We start from the raw sequence: 19,674 nt of genomic DNA on the forward strand, positions 1-19,674 counted from the left end.
TCTCAGGACTCACACTCAAGGAAATCACAGTCTAATGAGGTAAACAACTTAAAAACAACTATGAAAGAATCGGAGAGATGCAGAGGAGGAAGGGGAAATGGGGATAATTAACAAAGGGAAGATGCTAGAATTAAGGAGTATGGGAAAGGCTTCTTATAGTAGAACCTTTTACTGAGAATTGATGAGGTCAGGAGGCAGAAATGAAAAGAGAATTCCAGACAAGGGAAATTGAGTGAAAAATGATTAGAGGTAGGAATTGTGGTGCTTCATGCAAGGTTCTTAATGTTTATTGAATTGAATTTTTAAAATATTTCCCTAAAAGTTAATGTAAGACATGAAGGTAGATTTTCATCTTGTCTGTCAGTTGGAGTTTTGTTATTGTTTTGTTATTTATGATAGTTTTTATGCAGAGGTATGCTGCTTAGTGTTTTTTTAAAAACTGTCTCTTTGGGAGGAAATATAAACATACAGTACTTTTAAGGTTAAAATGTATTTTAATACTTTCTCCATCATTTTTTTAAAGTTGATACAGACAATAAAACAATAAATCAAAGCCTGATTTGTAGTTTTCCAAATTCCTAGTTATAAATTTTATATACATTGAAAATTTTAAAATTAACTAGAGCTGGTTAGACCTGACTGCAGCCCTCTCCTCTCTTCTCATGAGCTATCTCTAGCAACTAACAAAATGTCTCTAGTTTTCCTGTCCAGATGATCCAGAACAGGCTTATCATTGGCTTTCTTCCTTCCCAGGTTTGCTCCCTAGTGGAATAGTGGTCATTACATGTATTCTATAAACATCTATTCCTGCAATCAGGAATTCATCATATTCATCTTGACAGGTGGTAATAATCTTGTTTTGACCCAAGCCTATTGTGGTAATAGACCTGTTTGACCTAAGCCAATTTGTTCGTAATAAGTTTCTGAAAAGCTCATACTCACTTTTTAAGAAATACTTACCTATATAATGTTTACATCCACTAAAAACAATAATTCTAAAAAAATTTTAAAACCCCTTAAGTATTTATTCATTGCCTACCTAGTCCAATATATTGCCATAAGTCCAAAGACTACATTCTAATAGGAGAAACAAGTACAGATGAGCATATAAAGTAATAAATACAAATGAATACAAAGTAGCACAGGAGGAAGGGATCTTGCAGTTGGGAAGATCTAGAAAGGTGTCAAAAAAAAGATGGTGTTTGAGCTGTATTTTATGAAGTGTTTTTTGATGCAGAAGTAAGGAGGGAATGCTTTCTGGAAAGGACACAGATAGGGAGATGAGGAGATCCCTGTGAAGACTAGAGAGAAGTCTAGTTTGATTGGATTACAGAATTTAGAAGAGAAAGTAATTTCCATTGAGACTGGAATGATTGGTCAGGACCAGGTTACTGTTATTGTTAAGTCATTTCAATTGTGTCCAGTTCTTTGTGACCCCATTTTGGGGGTTTCTTGGCAAAGATGCTGGAGTGGTTGGCCATTTCCTTCTCCAGTCTATTTTATAGCTGAGAAAACAGACAAACAGGTGACTTGGCCAGGCTTATACAGAGAGTAGGTATCTGAGAACAGATTTGAATTCAGAAAGATTAGGCTTCCATATTCCAGACCTGGTTGACATTGAAGGCATTGAAAGCTATAGAGAAGAGTTTATATTTTATTTTAAGAGCAATATAGGACCATGACTGTTTATTGAGTATAGAGAGGACCCATGATCATTGAATTTGCTTTTCTCATCTTTCTATATTGTGTCAGGCTTTGAAAGTGTTATGAATACAAATATCTATATTACTGCTTTAAAGAATAGGCAGAGGGTGGCTAGGTGGCTCAGTGAATAGGGCACAGGCCCTGGAGTCAGGAGTACTTGAGTTCAAATCCAGCCCCAGACACTTAATAATCACCTAGCTGTGTGACCTTGGGCAAGTCACTTAACCCCATTTGCCTTGCAAAATCCTAAAAAAGAGAAAAAAAGAATAGACAGATTTATAAAGACAGATTAGAATATCTTTACTTGTTAATTATGATTAGAACATAGTATTAAATGTGTCAACTTTAAAGTATACTCCTGATCATGGTGAAGTGGGAGCTGGTTGATACATTACTTTTATTATGTAGTATTATCATTGTTATTATTCCTTCCAGTTCTAAAAACTTAAGAGCAACTTAGACCTAGAATGTAGTCTCTCAGTTTCTAGGCTATATATCCCTGATTTTCCCCAAAAACCTATGGGTGAGTGACTTGGAATTAGGAAAACCTGAGTTCAAATCCATCCTTAAAAGACACTTACTAGCTGTGTGACCCTGCGTAAGTCTTTCTTTCTCAGTTTTCTCAGTTGTGAAATGGAAATAATAGCCCCACCTCTCAGAGTTGTGAATGTGTGTGTGTGTGTGTAGAGAGAGAGAGACAGACAAACAGACAGACACAGACAGACACTAATTAGCCCAATTGGATTCTATGCTGGGGGGTACATATATATATATATATATATATATATATATATATATATATATATATATATATATATATACACACATATATGTATATACACACACACACATAACAAAACACAGATGATTATTAGGAGGGGCCCCCTGTAATTTTATGTATCTAATTCTTTCCAGTGTAAGTCATTGGTGGTGGTGGTGATGGTGATGGTGTGCGTCCTCATCTGTCTTTGGTTTACTTTTGTACTAATGCAGCCTGTTGTTCTTTCTAGGTATTACTTTTTCAAGAAACCTTTTTGGCAAGCAAATCTATGATAAAGAATACAAGTAATAGAGGAAGTTATAACTGTTATTTTTCAAGTGACAAACTGTTAATGTCAGAATGGCTCACGTAAGACTACTGATAAAACTATTCTGTAAAAAACTTTTTCACCACAGAAAATTCTGGAAGTTTGGTGCAGTGATTTTTTTCTTTATGGTGTTTTTTGATTTTAATGCAAAGAGAAGTAAGCGTTCAAGATTCCAAAGATATATCAGGGATCGAAAAAAACAAAAACAAGATGTTTAATCTAATGATAGAAGCTGTGAACAATATTAAAGATGTGATGCCCAAAATGCAGATAAGAGCTCCTGTTAGACAAAATAATGCTGCTGGGGATAGACCATGTTTGCAAGGATATTACACAGCAGCAGAACTGAAGCCTTTTTTAGATCGCCCACCTCAAGACTCCAAAGCCCCTGGTGCTTCTGGGAAACCATTCAAGCCGGACAATTTAAGCCCCGAAGAACAAAAGGAAAAAGAGAATGGGGAAGCCAAACATTGTTTTAATGCTTTTGTTAGTGACCGGATTTCATTGCACCGAGATCTTGGACCAGACACTCGACCTCCTGAGTATGTGGAAGACCACCACCTGCCTACCCATCGTCTTATGTTTACAACAGTGTTAGTGTATTTAGATCAGTACCTAGGTATCTCAGCTGAAGTCTGAAGGCAACATTTTGAAAAATAACTTTAATTTCAGTATATAAGTAATTTTGTTTTTGCTGTTATTACAAATGGTGGTGTCACAGTGTTGAAGATTTAGAGCTTAATGAATAAGCTCCCTCCCTTTTCCTGTTTTATGGAACAGGAGATTGAGGCTTGGAAAGGACAAGCTATTTACTTTGGCTAGCAAGTGTCTTAGGTGAAATTCAAAGCTAGGTTTTCCTGACTTCAAGTCAATAATAATAATAATAATAATAATTATTATTAACAACTAGCATTTATATAGTGCTTTAAGGTTTTCAAAACATTTTTAAAATACTATTTCATTTTATTTTGACAACTATGAGAGGTAAGGGCTATTATTTTCCCTAAATTACAATTGAGGAATCTGAGATAAAAGTTAAGTGACTTGCCCAGGGTCACACAGCTAGCAAATGTCTAAAGGATGAATTTGAACTCAGGATTTCCCAACTCCAGGTCAATTCACTCATGGGCTTTTGGGGAAAGTCAGGTACATATGACCTAGAAATTAAAACTAAATTCTAGGTCTAGCTTGTTCAAAGATTATTGGAACTGAGACAAATACTAATAATAATGACAATAATAAATGCTTATATTTTCAAGTAAGTTTTAATGTGCATAAAATACTTTTACAAACCTGAATGCACTCCATGCATATAAATGGCACAACTCATATTAGAGATAGAAACAGTCGGTTAAGTCTTTCAGTGTATGGGTATGTATATAAATATGTGTTTTATAGAAATGTATAGAAACATATCCACACTGTATATAATGTTTCTTCTAGTTCTAATATGAACATGTCTATGTAGTGTGAACACAGGTGAAACATTTCATGCATATTTCTTACATAATATGTAAAGGGGAGACATACCTTCCTACCTCAGAAGAATATTGAAATAAAGGTGTTAAGTATAACTAAACTAATAGAAAGACATTTTTAAAAATTCTATAGGAATAATACTAAGATACTTTGTAATTTATTTAATAAAATGCCCAAATATTTTGCTGGTTGACTTATTTAAAGGCATCCTAGAATAGTTATTTCCACCAGAGTTCTGCCTTCTAGGAATTGAAAGCCATTATACCATTTCTTAAAAATCTACTTCCTTTTGTACCAGTGAATGCTTAGAACTTAAAAGTTATTTTTCATCTTTACTATCTAATAAGATTTATTAAATTAATTTTGTATGGCTTACCTTATATGGAGTAGTTTGAATGGAGTGTATAACTCTTGTCATTTTCTCTCTAGTTATAAATTAATTAGAATTTTTTACATGAGGTGATATTAAAGGTTAATAGTAAACTAAAGAATTATTAGCAAAAACCATTGTTATCAGTATAACTTGATTTTAAGGGTACATGATAAGTATAAAACATAAGCAAACAACATAGACACCCTTGCCTTTCCTGTTTTAACAGTATTCACTTTTGGTAGCTTAATAGGTTGCAGTGAGGGGAATGGGGGGGGGGTGTCTAACTATCCTTGTCTTTTCTGCCAAGATGATTAAGATTTCCCTGATTAAGCCAGATTATACTGAAACTGAAGTTGACAGGATGGGTTTCTTTTTTTTTTTGACTGTCTAGTCTCTTCTATGTGATTTTCAGTAAATTAGTATAATTCTTATAGGAACATAATGAAATGAAAGAACAGCTGTAGAATATTTTACTTTTGATATAAGGGGCTCTATCAACTTTTCCTAATAATAAAGCAACTGAAATATACTTCTCAAAATACCCAGTTTTTCTAAGTGCTCTCACTCTCAACCTTCTTTCTCTTTTTCATAAACATACCTACATAAATACATGTATCTAAACACATGTATGTATATTGTATGTTTATGGAATACAGAATTGATTCCTGCAGTAGGAAGGCATTCATGTTTCATTATGTTGATTTGGGGTTAATGCTTGAAAGAAAAATTGTTCCACAAAACCATCGTTATGAATTTTTGCTTTTCATCACAATTTGGTTTTTATTCAAGATAGACTTAATTCCAACTCAGCATTGAGAAATCCAATTTTCAGTCCTCTATAGAAGAAGAAACATTAACTTTAGTTGCTCCTAATCATTAAGTAACTTAAGAATTCCTTATTACTTAAAAACATAGTTATCTAAAAGCCTCAAATTGCTGAGGACTAACTTGATTTAATTTCTTGGTTGTTTTTTTTTAACTTTGAAGTCAACACAAGTGAAAAATGACAAATTGTGAGCACTAATATCCATTTGAATAATTGCTTTTCTTAACTCTTACCCTCTGGACCCTTAGAAAAATAGGTATATTCAGATCCTATTAAAAACTTAGAGTTAAAAGTTCCCATCCCAGTTTGGGGGATAAACAAATTTCATTATTTTAGTTTAATCATTTTAAATGGTTTTATCACTTTAAATGGATACTGCTTATTTTAATTTAGTGTAAGCCAACAGTTTTCTTAGCTACCATTTCTTACTGTTAATTCATATCAATACTTAATTGATTAAATACTTAGCTCTTTCTCAAACTGTTGTCTAATCATCTCTTTAAAATGTTTTTTTAAAGTTTCTCGTACTAATTGTTGAATGAAAATTGTGTAAGTTGATTGGAGATTCTACAGTGAAATTCTATGATAATATTGACTGTGATGCTTGTATATTCATCTTCTGCCTTGAATTTAGAAGCTACAGGCTTAACCCTCAAAAGTCTAGCTAAAACTTGTCCAAAAGAGAAAATTGTAGGATACCTACAGAAAAACAGGTTTAAATGTTCATGTTTGTTATTCTCAAGAATTTCTCCACATCTTTGCTTATAATTGTAAGAATGAGTTATATATAAGAGGAACTGTAGTTTAAAAACCCTCAGCATTACTGCCTCCCCCCTTTTCTGAATACTACTTTGAATAGAGAAGACAATAAAAATGCCAGACTTTAAAAATATTTTCCCTGAAAATATTTATTATGGAACTTTAGATAATTTTCACATATTTTATTGCTTGTGTTTTCCATGTGCCATACTAGAAATCAGGTTTGTATTTGTTAATCTTGTTTTTCATGATCATAGTCATGTATTCTGTATTTAAATAGGCTGAGTCCTTGATTTAGGAGAAACATTTTTAAATTATAGTTTAAATAAGAAAGAGAAGAGAAATATTCATTTTGGGCACCACACTTCTATCTCAAATCCAGAATATAAATTGGAAGGAAGCTCAGAAGTCCAAACCATACCTGAATTAAAATGCCACATACTACATACCCACAAATAATTATTCAGTTTTTACTTTAAGACTTAGCATAAAGGAAGGAGGGGGTAGGGAGGAAATCCATAGGTTTCTGTGGCATCTTCTTCCACTTATAGATAACTCCTAATTGTTGAGAAGTTTTTTTCCTTATTCCAAGTCTAAAGTTCTCTCATTCTTGCTTCCAAGCATTGCTCCTACTTCTGCTATCTGATTCCAAGAAGCAGAAGTTTAATTCTTCTTCCATGTATTAACCTTTCAAATAACTCAAAAGTTGCTATCGTATTCCTCCTGAATATGTTCTTCAGACTAAAGATTCCAGTTTTTCTCAGTTCTTATAAAGTATGAATTCAAGATTTTTTTTCTCATTCTGGTTGCTTTCCTTAGGATACCTTTTGCCTTTTCAGCATCCTTCCAAAATGTTGTCCATCTGGAGTTTGCAGTATTCCAGACATCATCTGACTGGATCTGGGTTTATAAAAGGATTATTTCTTCCCTAGTCCTTGTTATTGTTCAGTTGTGTCTAACTCTGCAACCCCATTTAGTATTTTTCTGGCAAAAATACTAAGTGATCTGCCTTTTCCAGTTCATTTAACAAATGAGGAAACTGAGGCAAATAGCATTAAGTGATTTGCCCAGGGTCACAGACCTAGTAAGTGTCTGAGGCTAGATTTGAACTCAGGAAGAGGAATATTCCTTACCCTAGTGCAGCACTCTTATCTACTGTGCCACTTAGTTGCCCTCTTGTCCCTAGTTAGGGACTCTGCTTATTTTAATTTAGTGTAAGCCAACAGTCTTCTTAGCTACCATTTCTTACTGTTGGATTCATATCAGCACTTAGTTGATTAAATACTTAGCTATTTTTCAGACTGCTGCCTAATCATATGTCTTCTTATACTTTTAAGGTTAATTTTTTTCTTAAATCCAAGTTTAAGCATTCACATTTATTCCTGTTAAATTTCATCAGCTCAGATTTAGTACAATCTACTATCTTATTCAGAATCTTTTTTCTCTTCAATGATTTTTAGTTATCCTTTCCAACTTTATGAATCTATGAATTTGATAAGTATTTAATTTGCTAGTAATTAATTTCCTTCAGTGCTTTTTCAGATCTATCCACCTTACCTCCCAGTAATGCTTCATTTTATTCCCTACAAATCCTCAGCCTTCCAAGTGCCATTATTATTTCCTTATATCAGAGACAGCCTAGAGTAGTGGATGGAGAACTGCATCAGAGTCTGGGAAACTTGGTCCTACCTTTTGTACATAGAAGCTTTGTGTGTGTATATATATGTGTGTGTGTGTGTGTGTGTGTGTGTGTATATATATATGTATATATATATATGTATATACATATATATATATATATATATATAAATCATTCTCTGACTGATCATGTGACCTTAGGTAAGTCACTTACTTTCTTGATGCCCTTGGTATTTCCCTAAGTCATTAAGTTGCTGAGAAGGTATAATATACTCTGTTAAGGGGATTTTCCTCACCTGAAAGTCTCCTGCACCAGTCAAATCACATCCTAGTTCCTATCCTTATCCTCCTATTAAAAAAAAATTGCTATCAAACGTAGCTTGAAAAATTTACCATATGACATAGCTTGAAAATAAACAGTTTATATGTTTCAAAGTACCTCGAGTTGCTTTAGAATTTAGCTAGAATCAGGAGAGAACTTTTTCTGCTTGGTTATAAACTGAGGTATACTTGTCTCATCCTGAGAAGGTTTATCCTTCATTTTGAGGAAGACCACATCAGGGAGGTGATACCATGACAAACCTATGAATTGGATTTGAGTGAGGAGGTGCTGTACTAAGTCATCAGCTTCACTTTCTGCTCCAGAGCCATCTGAGTCCAGTGGGCAGATATGCATCTGGATGACTGGAGATGGCCCTGGATGCAGGGCAATCAGGGTTAAGTGACTTGTCCAAGGTCACATAGTTTATAAGAGTCAGATCCAGATTCGAACTCCTATCCTCCTGAATCCAAGGCCAGTGCTCTATCTACTGCACCACCTAATTGCCTCTACTGAGACAATAAACAGAAAAAGGATCATGCTAGACTTTTATATAACTCAGGATTCAGACAGGATCCAGTTGCCAAAAAAAAAAGACAGTTAATATAGTCTTATAACATGAATAACATATGTATTGAAGTAGCATCCATTGAAGGTAGGAAAATATCAAGGGAGGGATCAAAATGGAAAAATCTTTGGTATTTTTGACTTTGATGTCCTTGGATGTTTGTAAAGCTAGTTTTTTCTTTAAAAAGAAGATTCTTTAGGTTATGATACTGTATGGTTTCTCTATTTCTCTACCCAGCTATTCAACTTGACTGGTTTCTTTTAAAGAAATTATAAACTAGCATATTTAATTTGTAATAGATGTTTTAACTATTGATCATTAGGTTAAATTAAAAGAATGAGAAGTTGATAAGAACATACAGACTATTCAGACAAAAGGAGTGAATGCATGTTCCTGATAATGATCTGGAACAGGGGCTAAATTTAGTTAAGATTACAAGCCTGAATTTTCTGAACACTGCTGGAGGGATCTCTTTTAAAGGCAGAGCTTTTGATAAATTCTTGTGTGCATTGTTGATAAGTCTGTCCCTCATGTTAGAGAAAATAGACATGGGATAACTAGTCTGAGTCAAAGATACTGACTTTTTTTTTAGGTTTTTGCAAGGCAATGGGGTTAAGTGGCTTGCCCAAGGCCGCACAGCTAGGTCATTATTAAGTGTCTGAGTTCAGATTTGAACTCAGATACTCCTGACTCTAGGGCTGGTGCTCTATCCATTGTACCACCTAGCTGGACCCTGAGATACTGACTTTTGAAAAAGAGAGTAGAAACCTTGGGAATAATGCACCACAATGCTAGATCATGTTAGAATTCAACCACAGTTCCCCATATTTCAAAGATTTCAGAGAGAGAAATTATGTAGGGTTCCATCGTTTTAGAATCTTAAAGCACAACTGGCTCAAAAAAGGGATGACAGGTCCTCAAGAACTACATCTTCATGATGTAATCGTGAATGATTCCTATAAAAAGAAAACGGGAAGTATCCAAAAAGACAGATTGGGTTACCCCATAACTTATCAGGGACAGATTTTATTGCTATGTCTTTATATAATGACTTTAGCCCCAGTCCTCACTAATCAAACACCTTAAAATAAAGGAAAATTTAACTCAAAAATTCTTGTGTAGTGACCACATCTGAAAATGTATATAATATTCTGCTTTAGGTATTCCTTTGGCTTAAGAGGAAAGATAATTTTAAATTTGTCTAAGATCTTAATTGACTTTTCATTTGCTTCAGCTTCAACTTCCTTTGTTAGCTTTACATTTGCATTGCTGTAGTCATTGTGTATTTATCTTTGTTCTATTTAATTTTACTCCACATCCACTTATTCAAATCATTTCCATGTTTATTTGAATTCCTCATTTCTTACTATACAATAATATTCCTTTGCTATCACATAGTGCAAGTTTCTTTTAAATTTTTCCTCAGTTAATGAGCACCTTCTTTGTTTCCAGTTCTTTGCTTTCATGAAGAGTATTGCAGTGTTTAATTTTGGGATGCCTTTAGCTACTATCTTGGAATTCTTGACTTCCTTATAGGTTCAGTTAAAGATCCATGGTATGCATAAGGCCTTTTCTGATATCCATAGCTTCCAGGAATGTTTCTTTCCTTTTTTTACTTCCCATCCACCCCTACTTCTTTTATTTAAAAAATTTGAATTTGTATATTTTTATAAATTATAAGAAAAATTTTTTAATATTCATTTTTTAAAAATTTAAGTCCCAATTCTCTCCCTTCCTCATCCTGTTCATTCTTAAATTGAAAAAACAAGCAATTTAATATAGATTATATATATGTATAGTACAGTCATGAAAAACATACTTTCACATTAGCAATAGTCAAAGAGAACACAGACTCTCTCACACACACACACACACACACACACACACACACACACACAAAATAGTATGTTTCATTCCACATTAGGTTCCATCAATTCTCTGGAAGTGACTAGCTTTTTTTTAATCATCAAGACCTTCTTGGATATGGTATTGCTGAAAATAGCTAATCCTTTCACAGGCAATCACCATACAATGTTCCTGTTACTGTGTACAACGTTCTGGTTCTATTCATTTCACTTTGTACCACCTCATATGCCTTTCTAAGTTTTTCTGAAATCATTCTGCTCATAATTTCTTATAGCACAATTGTATTCTGTCACAATCATATACCACAACTTGTTCAGCCATTCCTCAACTGACAGGCATTCCTGAAATTTCCAATTCTTTGCCATCTTAAAAAGAGCTGCTATATTTTTGTGCATATTGGTCCTTTTCCTTTTTTAAAAAAATCTCTTTGACATAGAGTCCTAGCAGTGATATTTCTGTGTCAAAGTGTTACCCCTTCTTCTGTTTCAAATGTACCATTGAAGCTTTCCGAGAAGGGAGTAGCGTGGTCAGACTTGAACTTTAGAAATAAGTTTGGCAGTAATATTTATCTTAGGATTAATCAGGTTTGTGTGTGGGTGTGATTTTGGTGGGGAAATTCAGAAGACAGATGTGAGAGGTACTGTTGATGGGGTACTTGACAAATTTGGCAGTTAATTTAGGGCAAATGAAAACTTGAATGACTCCTACATTGCCTAGTTGGTTAGAAGAATGGTGATGCCATCAAGAGAATAAAGAAGTTAGAAAGAGAGTGGGGTATAGGAAAGAAGAGAGAGATCAGTTTTGTTTTGAATATGTTGAATTTTTGATATGCCTATGAAAAATCCAGGTGGAGATGTCCCAAAGGTAGTTGGGGATGGAGAACTGAAACTTGAGAGAGAAATGATGACTGTCAGTATATGCAGATTTGGGAATCGTGTTGATAGAATTTATTGTGGACCATTTATCTATCAGTTATGTTGTGGGGGAGATTTGTGTTTTAGGTAAGCAGTTAGTAGTGATCTGCTTTGTTGAGAATTTTGGTTTGGATGAGTATTTTTTTGATATGATAAGGCCATTTTGAGAAAATCAGGTTTTTTCTTTTTACTAGATCATAAGGTGAGTAACTTTACTAGTATCAACTTGCAAAATAAAATTTTAACAACTAACTTTTTTCAGGAATATTGTATTCTGAGAATTTAATTGAATAAAGTGGTTAACAATATGTTATAAATTTAGAGGTTAAATGAAGGAGTAAATCAGGTTGTTTTGAGGGGAAGAATTATTAATATTCAGATTATATCTATAAATTATTTTACCATAAGAAATATTAGATATGTAATTGCTATGCTAACTGAAGTTACAGTGTGTGTGTGTGTGTGTGTGTGTGTGTGTGTGTGTTACTTTGTACTTACCTAGTACACTGTTGAGTTGTCTTTTAATGGATTTGGTATTTTCTTGGGCAAAAAGTCCTTCCTAAATGAGTTTTTTAATGATGTTTTCATTATAACAGATGTAATAAAATATTCAGCACCTGTAATTGCAAGCCTCAGAGAGGTTTATAAAAGGAAAAAAACCTAATGTTGTTGTAAGTAGTGTTAAAAATTATGTGAAATCTGTAACTTAGACTATTTTTTAACTTCCAGATGTATTGAGCAAAAATTTAAACGCTGTCCTCCTTTGCCTACCACAAGTGTCATAATAATTTTTCACAATGAAGCATGGTCTACCCTGCTTAGGACAGTCCACAGTGTACTTTATTCTTCACCAGCCATACTGCTGAAAGAAATCATTTTGGTTGATGATGCCAGTGAGGATGGTAAGGAAAAAAATTAGATTATCCTTTATAAGATTGTGTGGGGTTAGCTAAAATCTATTTAGGAACAATTATCCACTTATCAATCTGTCTTCTCAGAGACTTGCTGTCCTCCTTTAGATGACCTGTCTTGAAGAAAAGCTGAGATCAGTGGGAGTTAACAATGGGAATATTTTTTAAAAGCTAAAGTAAAATTGTAATGTTTCCTCACCATGAATTCAATATTTTGAAAAAAAATCAATTTGGCAAATATTACCTTCTGTCCAGATTTCTAAATAATACCTGTGGGAATAAATAATTTTGGAGGGTTAGTCTAACCTTTTGTCTAAATTATAGATGGGTGAACCTTACTTTATGCAATCGATGAACTTGGACACTTTTAGGAGACCTTTAAGTCTTCTCCCTTCTTAGCTTCTTCAAATATTTATAAACAATTATCAGATTAAATGATCTCTAAAATTCTTTTCAACTCTAAAAATCTCTCAATTAATATTGAAGACATGTTCAATAAAGTAATTCCTGGGTGCTGGGAAAGAAGTATAAGTTACTATCCCTACTCTCTGTTTGATTGTGTAATCTAGTTAGGGATATAAGTTATGAAAACATTAAAATAAAAGAATAATACGAGAATTTAACAGCAGTATATGACAAAGAAGACATTTATAAATAACCAAGTAAATAGTGTTGACTTTGGATTAAGAGAAAATGAATTGAAGTGTTGCAATGAAATCTAAATTTTCTAATGGTGATTCTTTTTTAAACATTGGAGAAGAGTACTTTTGTGAAAAGAAAATTGCTGTGGTTTCTTTAAAAAAAATAGTCAAAAAGTGGTGGCAAATGCCTGCAATTACTGATGCTAAGGAGTCTGATTCTGATGTTGTTAAGATCACTCAGGTTAGGGAACTCAGTAGTAAGGATAAGCTGTTGGGTGTCTGCAACAAGTCTAGTACCATATTACAAACCCCTAGAAGTGCGGATTGGGGAATAGGAGGGGAATAAGATTGCCTAAGGAGGGGGCACCCAGCCAAGGTTAGAAACATAGCAAATCAAAGCCCTTGACACCATTCAGTACTGGGATCAGGCCTGTGAGTGACCTGAAATTTCAAATTGAGATAGGGAATACTAGCCTCCTCAAAAATAAATGAATAAAGGAAAAAAAATATACCTTTAAATGCATGTAATATATCCATTTGTAAATTCTTACATTGTTAAAGCAAAAGACACCTATGATTGTGTTTTCTTGACAAGTTTTATTTCCATTTATATTTTTGAGAACTAGTTCTAATCTATTTAGAGAACTTTACATAGGCTTACTTTTCTATTCAATTAATCTGAGAATCTCATCCCCGTGTTTTAAATAATCAACTTTATTGTCTTTTCTAGTGATTGATGTATAAATTTGATGCATGTATACATATGTGAATATACATTTGTCTTCTCCATATTATTTTCATATATCATTGAGGCAATTGTGAAAACTGTGAACTAATATAGGAAGACCACACGTAGCATTTATAAGTAATCAAGAATTAACTGTGAACTGTATATGAGCAATTGGACAAATGTTTTACAAATAGTGACTATATTTAATTGACTTCTTGGCTTTTCCCATTACTTGTTCCAGTTTGTATTCAAAATGCATCTCACTTAGTTTGGAATTACAAGTTTCTATAATAGACATATAGCCTCATATTTCCTTAGCCTTAATTAACATCTACATTCATGATAATTATAGCTTGGAAAATTTCCATTTTGTAAGTCTCCAAGTCAGTAATAAGTTATTCAGTTTTAATAAGTCTTCTGACAACAAATCTAGGTAGTTACTTTCTGGGAGGCCATATTCCCAGAGAACCTTATCTCTGATTCCTTTGTCAGTTGGGAAAATCACTAGGTCATTTCAGATTCTTATATTCATCCTTTTTCTCTAAGACTCCTGTTTTCACTTCACTTTTTAAAAAAGATTTATTAGAATTTGCTTCTTTAAATACAAATATGTTTCATTTGTCACTTAGTAAAATCCCTTGACCTCTAAATGCTTCTGTCCCCATTTAACATCCATTCATCCTATTTCTAGCCCCCCTTTTTTTTCAAAAACCTTTAGAGTCATTAATCTATATGACATGTGGAAGATAAGCATTTTGTGTGTTTGTGGTACTAGCATTTTTGACAGAGTTGATTTCTATTCAGTCATGAAGGGTTAAATTGGAGATTAAACCATCTATTTTTTGCTTGATTTGGAGGACTATAACTGTCTACTAAAGCAGTGTCTCAGCACTGTTTTTTTGTTTGCATTGTTTTTGTTTTCATTTGATATACTGTTTATATTTTTAACAATTGTATATATATATATATATGTATAGTATATTTTACTTCTAGATGTTGAATAGGAAATTAAATTCTTAAAATTAAACTAGAATGTTTTTCTTACAGAATATTTGCATGGTAAACTAGATGAATATGTTAAGCAGTTTCAAATAGTAAAAGTTGTCCGACAAAAAGAAAGACAAGGTCTCATCAATGCCCGGTTGCTAGGAGCATCAGTGGCAACTGCTGAAACACTCACCTTTTTAGATTCCCACTGTAAGTAACTGTAATTAGGTCTCCTAATATTATAAATTTTAAAGAGAATCTGCTTTTTCTTTAAATTCTTTTTACAAAAATTGTTTAACTTTGGCCTTTTTTTTTAGGCACACCGACTGGCCTTCTTGACTTTTCTTTAGGAAGATGACAACTTTGCACCCATGACTAGCTAAGGGTGTGAGCTACCACTCTGTCATATGGAGCTCTTATACAGTGTTTGAACCTGCTACTATCCAGCAATAACTAGTCTTTTCTACTAATGAGTTTTCATTTTTAGATGCACATTCTTCAGAAGATAATAAATCCTTTGTAATATTTTAAAGATTTTTAAAACCTTCAAAGAAACTTTTCTATCAATGACTTTACATGATACTCTGTTTGTATTGTTAATCTCTAGCCATTCTCTAATCAAAAGTTCCTTGAAAAATATAAATTACTGGGGTGGCTAGGTGGCACAGTGGATAAAGCACTGGCCCTGGAGTCAGGAGTACCTGGGTTCAAATCCGGTCTCAGACACTTAATAATTACCTAGCCGTGTGGCCTTGGGCAAGCCACTTAACCCCATTTGCCTTGTAAAAACCTAAATATATATATATATATTACTTATTAGTTTTTCTTTTAATACCCATCATCAACAATCTTTGGCCCAAATTGCTTTTTGTCCTGACTCAGCTTTATTCTCTATTATCTCTTCTATAAGCTTGTATTGTTTGTATTCTTTACTTTTTTAATTATCAATCATTACTATGAATGTTTGATTCTACCTCTCTTGTTGCCCAGTTCCTTTTAAATGGTTTTATGAATTCAATGTATTTTAAAAGTCAATAATAATATCTCAGCATTTCCATTAAGATTTTTTCTTTAAAAGAGCTTATTAGGCAAAGAAAAAATGGCTCTCAGTTTTAAATATAGAGCAACAACCAAAATATAAATATTTTTATAGTATACTTATTTTCTGCTAATTAAGAAAATTTTAGATTTTTTGAAGTAATTAAAATTTTATTTCCACCAGGTGAGTGCTTTTATGGTTGGTTAGAGCCTTTGTTGTCAAGAATAGCTGAAAACTACACTGCAGTTGTAAGTCCAGATATTGCATCAATCGATCTTAATACTTTTGAATTCAGCAAGCCTTCTCCTTATGGACATAACCATAACCGTGGAAATTTTGACTGGAGTTTATCATTTGGCTGGGAATCCCTTCCTGATCATGAAATTCAACGAAGAAAAGATGAAACCTATCCAATTAGGTGATTAACCAAATCCTAAATCAATAAATGTACATCAACATACTTGATTTATTCCACAGATATTTCTTTGTACTTGCTCTACTTAGGTCCTGACATACTGAGGTCCTGGATTTACAGCAAGAAGGGAGTTAGATAATCTTGGTTATATGGTTTTGTAGTTATTTTAGAAATGAAAAAATTTAAGCCTCAGAAGATGAAGCAAATTGCTAAAGGACACACCTCTGGCAAATGGCATACCTGGGATTCAGACCCAGGTTTTCTAACTCCCAAATACATAGCACTGCTGATCCAATTCATGCTAATAGCAAGTAATTGAAGTTTCTATCAAATGTTGGGGAATTTGGAAAATCATGTTTCTTTTTCCTTATGTTTCATGCCACTGAGAATAATGCAAAGGTATTTAGTTTTATTCTGCTTTGATTGATGGGGCAAGGTTATGGGGTTAAGTGACTCCATCATCTAGCTGCCCCTGCTTTTATCATTCAGTATATCCTAATTTATATTCTCTAATCTTTGTACAAATGGTAGCATAAATTTTATATAATGTTTTGTGATTTTAAAAAAACAGTTTCCTTACAATTCTGTGAGGTAGTAGCATTAGCCACTGGGATCATTTTATTCATATAAGGAAACTGATATATGAAGGAAAATGATATATCTGGAAATGGAATTCAGAGATAGAGCCAGTAAACTCCTTGCTTTCTTTCTAAGTTGCTGAGATGACTTGACTAGTGGAAGAGTGAGTACATAAAATAGAAGACTATTTCCTTTAAAAAGTTGATTTTGAAGAGATGTTTACACAAGGCTATCTTTAACTATTAACTCATGTAAAAAAAAACTTTTATTTTAGATTATGTTGTATTTTTTAAGTTTTACCATGAATTCTGTTTTACAGAACACCCACTTTTGCGGGAGGTCTTTTTTCTATATCAAAAGAATATTTTGAATATATTGGAACTTATGATGAAGAAATGAAAATCTGGGGAGGAGAAAATATAGAAATGTCTTTCAGAGTAAGTTTACTGGAGGTTAACTATATTAAGCATTTAGATGTACTCTGTACATCTAAATCAGTTGATAATGGATTATAACCTATGTGTTGTATGCATATTAAATCTTAAGATCTAGAAAACTTGGAAGGAAAAACCTTTAAAAATATAATTTGATATATTTAATGGTGTAAAAGTAGAAGAGAATATAGAGTTAAGCCCTATGTTTGAGTAATAATACCTATTAATGCACTAAGATAAATATAATTAGATCATTATACTTCAGGAAATAATTTCATTGCCAAAGAATTAGAATGGAAAAATGATTATATAAGATTTTAAAGGTCACAGGACTTAGTTGTTTGAACAAAGTGAGCAGTTTTCTTTGTTTATCTCAGAATACTAACCTAATATATGAAGCAAAACAGTAGCCTTGGATGCTTTCCTATATTTGACTCATTTATTTGATCTACTGCTTAACATAGTACCTGGTACATCGGAAGCAGTATTGCTTTTGATTGACCAGTTTCTTCTTATGAGGTCTATTTTTAGTGCTTGTCAAATATTCTTAGGCTACTGAATTTTAGAGCAATAGAAGATCCGGGTTCCAGTCTCCATTATGCCATTTCAAAACGAGAGGACCTTGGGCAGATATTTTACAGATTACTGTAAAGTGAGGTAAATGATATTTGCCCCACCTACCTCATAGATTTCTTGAATGAATCAAATAGAAAATGTAAATGTTCTTCATAAATGGCATATTGGTTTTATTCCTTATTATTGATATATTTTTAAAGATTGAGTAACATTGAACATATAAGTAGCATTGAATAAATATTTTATCTAGATTTAACCTACCAAATTTTAATCACATTTTTCAATATTCAACTAAATATTCATAACCAGAAGTAAAGGGAAGGGAATTAGCATTTATATAATCCCAGCTATGAGCAAGGCATTGTGCTAAGTGCTTTTTAAAAATGTAATTTAATCCTCACAAAAGCCTGTGAAGTAGGTCCTATTATTATTCCCATGTTAGAGTTGAGGAAACTGGAAAAAAAAGTGACTTGGTCAGAGTCATAACAAGTGTCTGAGGCTGGATTTAATTCCAGCTCCATACTCCAGGCCCAGCACTCTGTCAGTGCTACCATCAACTGCCACAAAAGTATAACGTCAGATTGGAAAGTTAAAGTTTAAAGGTTTTAAAAACAACGACAATATTTTACTCATACTGTGAAATTTTAGGGACTGTCTTTTACATCACAAAGCTATATGTTTACACCGAGTGACCTAATATCAATTTGAATGTTTAACAATCTACAAAGCTATATGGTATATGATTCTGTGATTGAAGTTCACTTGCAAATATTTATAACTATTCAGATTTCAGAACACTTAATATTTAGGGTCTTTGGTTGAGGAGACAAAATTAGTTGAAAAAAAGCATTTAAAGAGAAAAAATTGATACCATATTTGAATCATTTGTTGCAAATTTATCATGTAAAAAGTATATATTAAGAATTTTCGACTTAGAAGATAGGCATTTTTTTAAGGTTTTTGCAAGGCAAACGGGGTTAAGTGGCTTGCCCAAGGCCACACGGCTAGGTAATTAATTATTAAGTGTCTGAGACCGGATTTGAACCCAGGTACTCCTGATTCCAGGGCCGGTGCTTTATCCACTACGCCACCTAGCTGCCCTAGGCATTTGTTTTTACAACTTATACATTCCTCCTTGTCCACATGGTAATAAAAATTGCATTTGTTATTGCCATAAAACTGTAAAAATATTTAAAACTGACTTGTTGCTAGGTCAGACTAGAATCTGGGTCTTCTTATACTTTGAATACTGGTCTGTGCTTCCATTTGTCACATCAGATTTGTATGATGGCCAGTGAGAGTCATGTCAGTGGCTGAACCTATAATACAAAAGAGCTTTTTCTCTTTGTATACTTAGTGAATATAAGTAGATCTACAACTTGCTGCTATATATGTACTGTGCCATAATGTTTAGGGTGTTGGATTTGTCATTAGCTGTGTGACCAGGAAAAGGCATTTAATCTCTCTGAGGCTCAGTTTCTTCATCTGTCAATTGTGAATAATACCTGTAGAATTTGCCCCAAGAGTTGTTAGGTTCAAGTAAGAAAATAGAGGTAACACATTTTCCAGATTTTAAAACACTATACATTTGTCACCTGTTGACAGAGGGAAATGCAAAATAGAATAAAGTGGAAGTTAAATTTTGTGAGGTTTTATTAAAAAACATCCAAAATAGAGTAGGAATTTTCAATCCAACATGGCAATATTTGATTACTGACATGGTTTTGTAGGTTGCTAGATGTTCATATTGATGTTAGTTCATTAATGTAAACAATAAATTTAGCTCTGTGAGTTAAATATGAATTATATATAATTCACTAAGTTGCAA

The 19,674-nt window shown here is 33.1% G+C and overlaps 1 protein-coding gene across 1 annotated transcript in view; it reads left to right on the top strand.

Moving 5' to 3' along the window:
- Positions 1-19,674, top strand: part of GALNT3 (polypeptide N-acetylgalactosaminyltransferase 3) — a 62,073-nt gene that overhangs the window by 25,123 nt on the left and 17,276 nt on the right. The window contains 6 exon segments of the mRNA XM_074215809.1: positions 2,715-2,923; positions 2,925-3,334; positions 12,264-12,436; positions 14,864-15,013; positions 16,026-16,260; positions 17,156-17,273. Of these exon segments, the coding sequence (XP_074071910.1) occupies positions 2,825-2,923; positions 2,925-3,334; positions 12,264-12,436; positions 14,864-15,013; positions 16,026-16,260; positions 17,156-17,273 (1,185 nt within the window). The 5' untranslated portion in view covers positions 2,715-2,824.

This window comes from Macrotis lagotis, chromosome 1 (assembly GCF_037893015.1).
Source record: "Macrotis lagotis isolate mMagLag1 chromosome 1, bilby.v1.9.chrom.fasta, whole genome shotgun sequence".
NCBI lineage: Eukaryota > Metazoa > Chordata > Mammalia > Peramelemorphia > Peramelidae > Macrotis > Macrotis lagotis.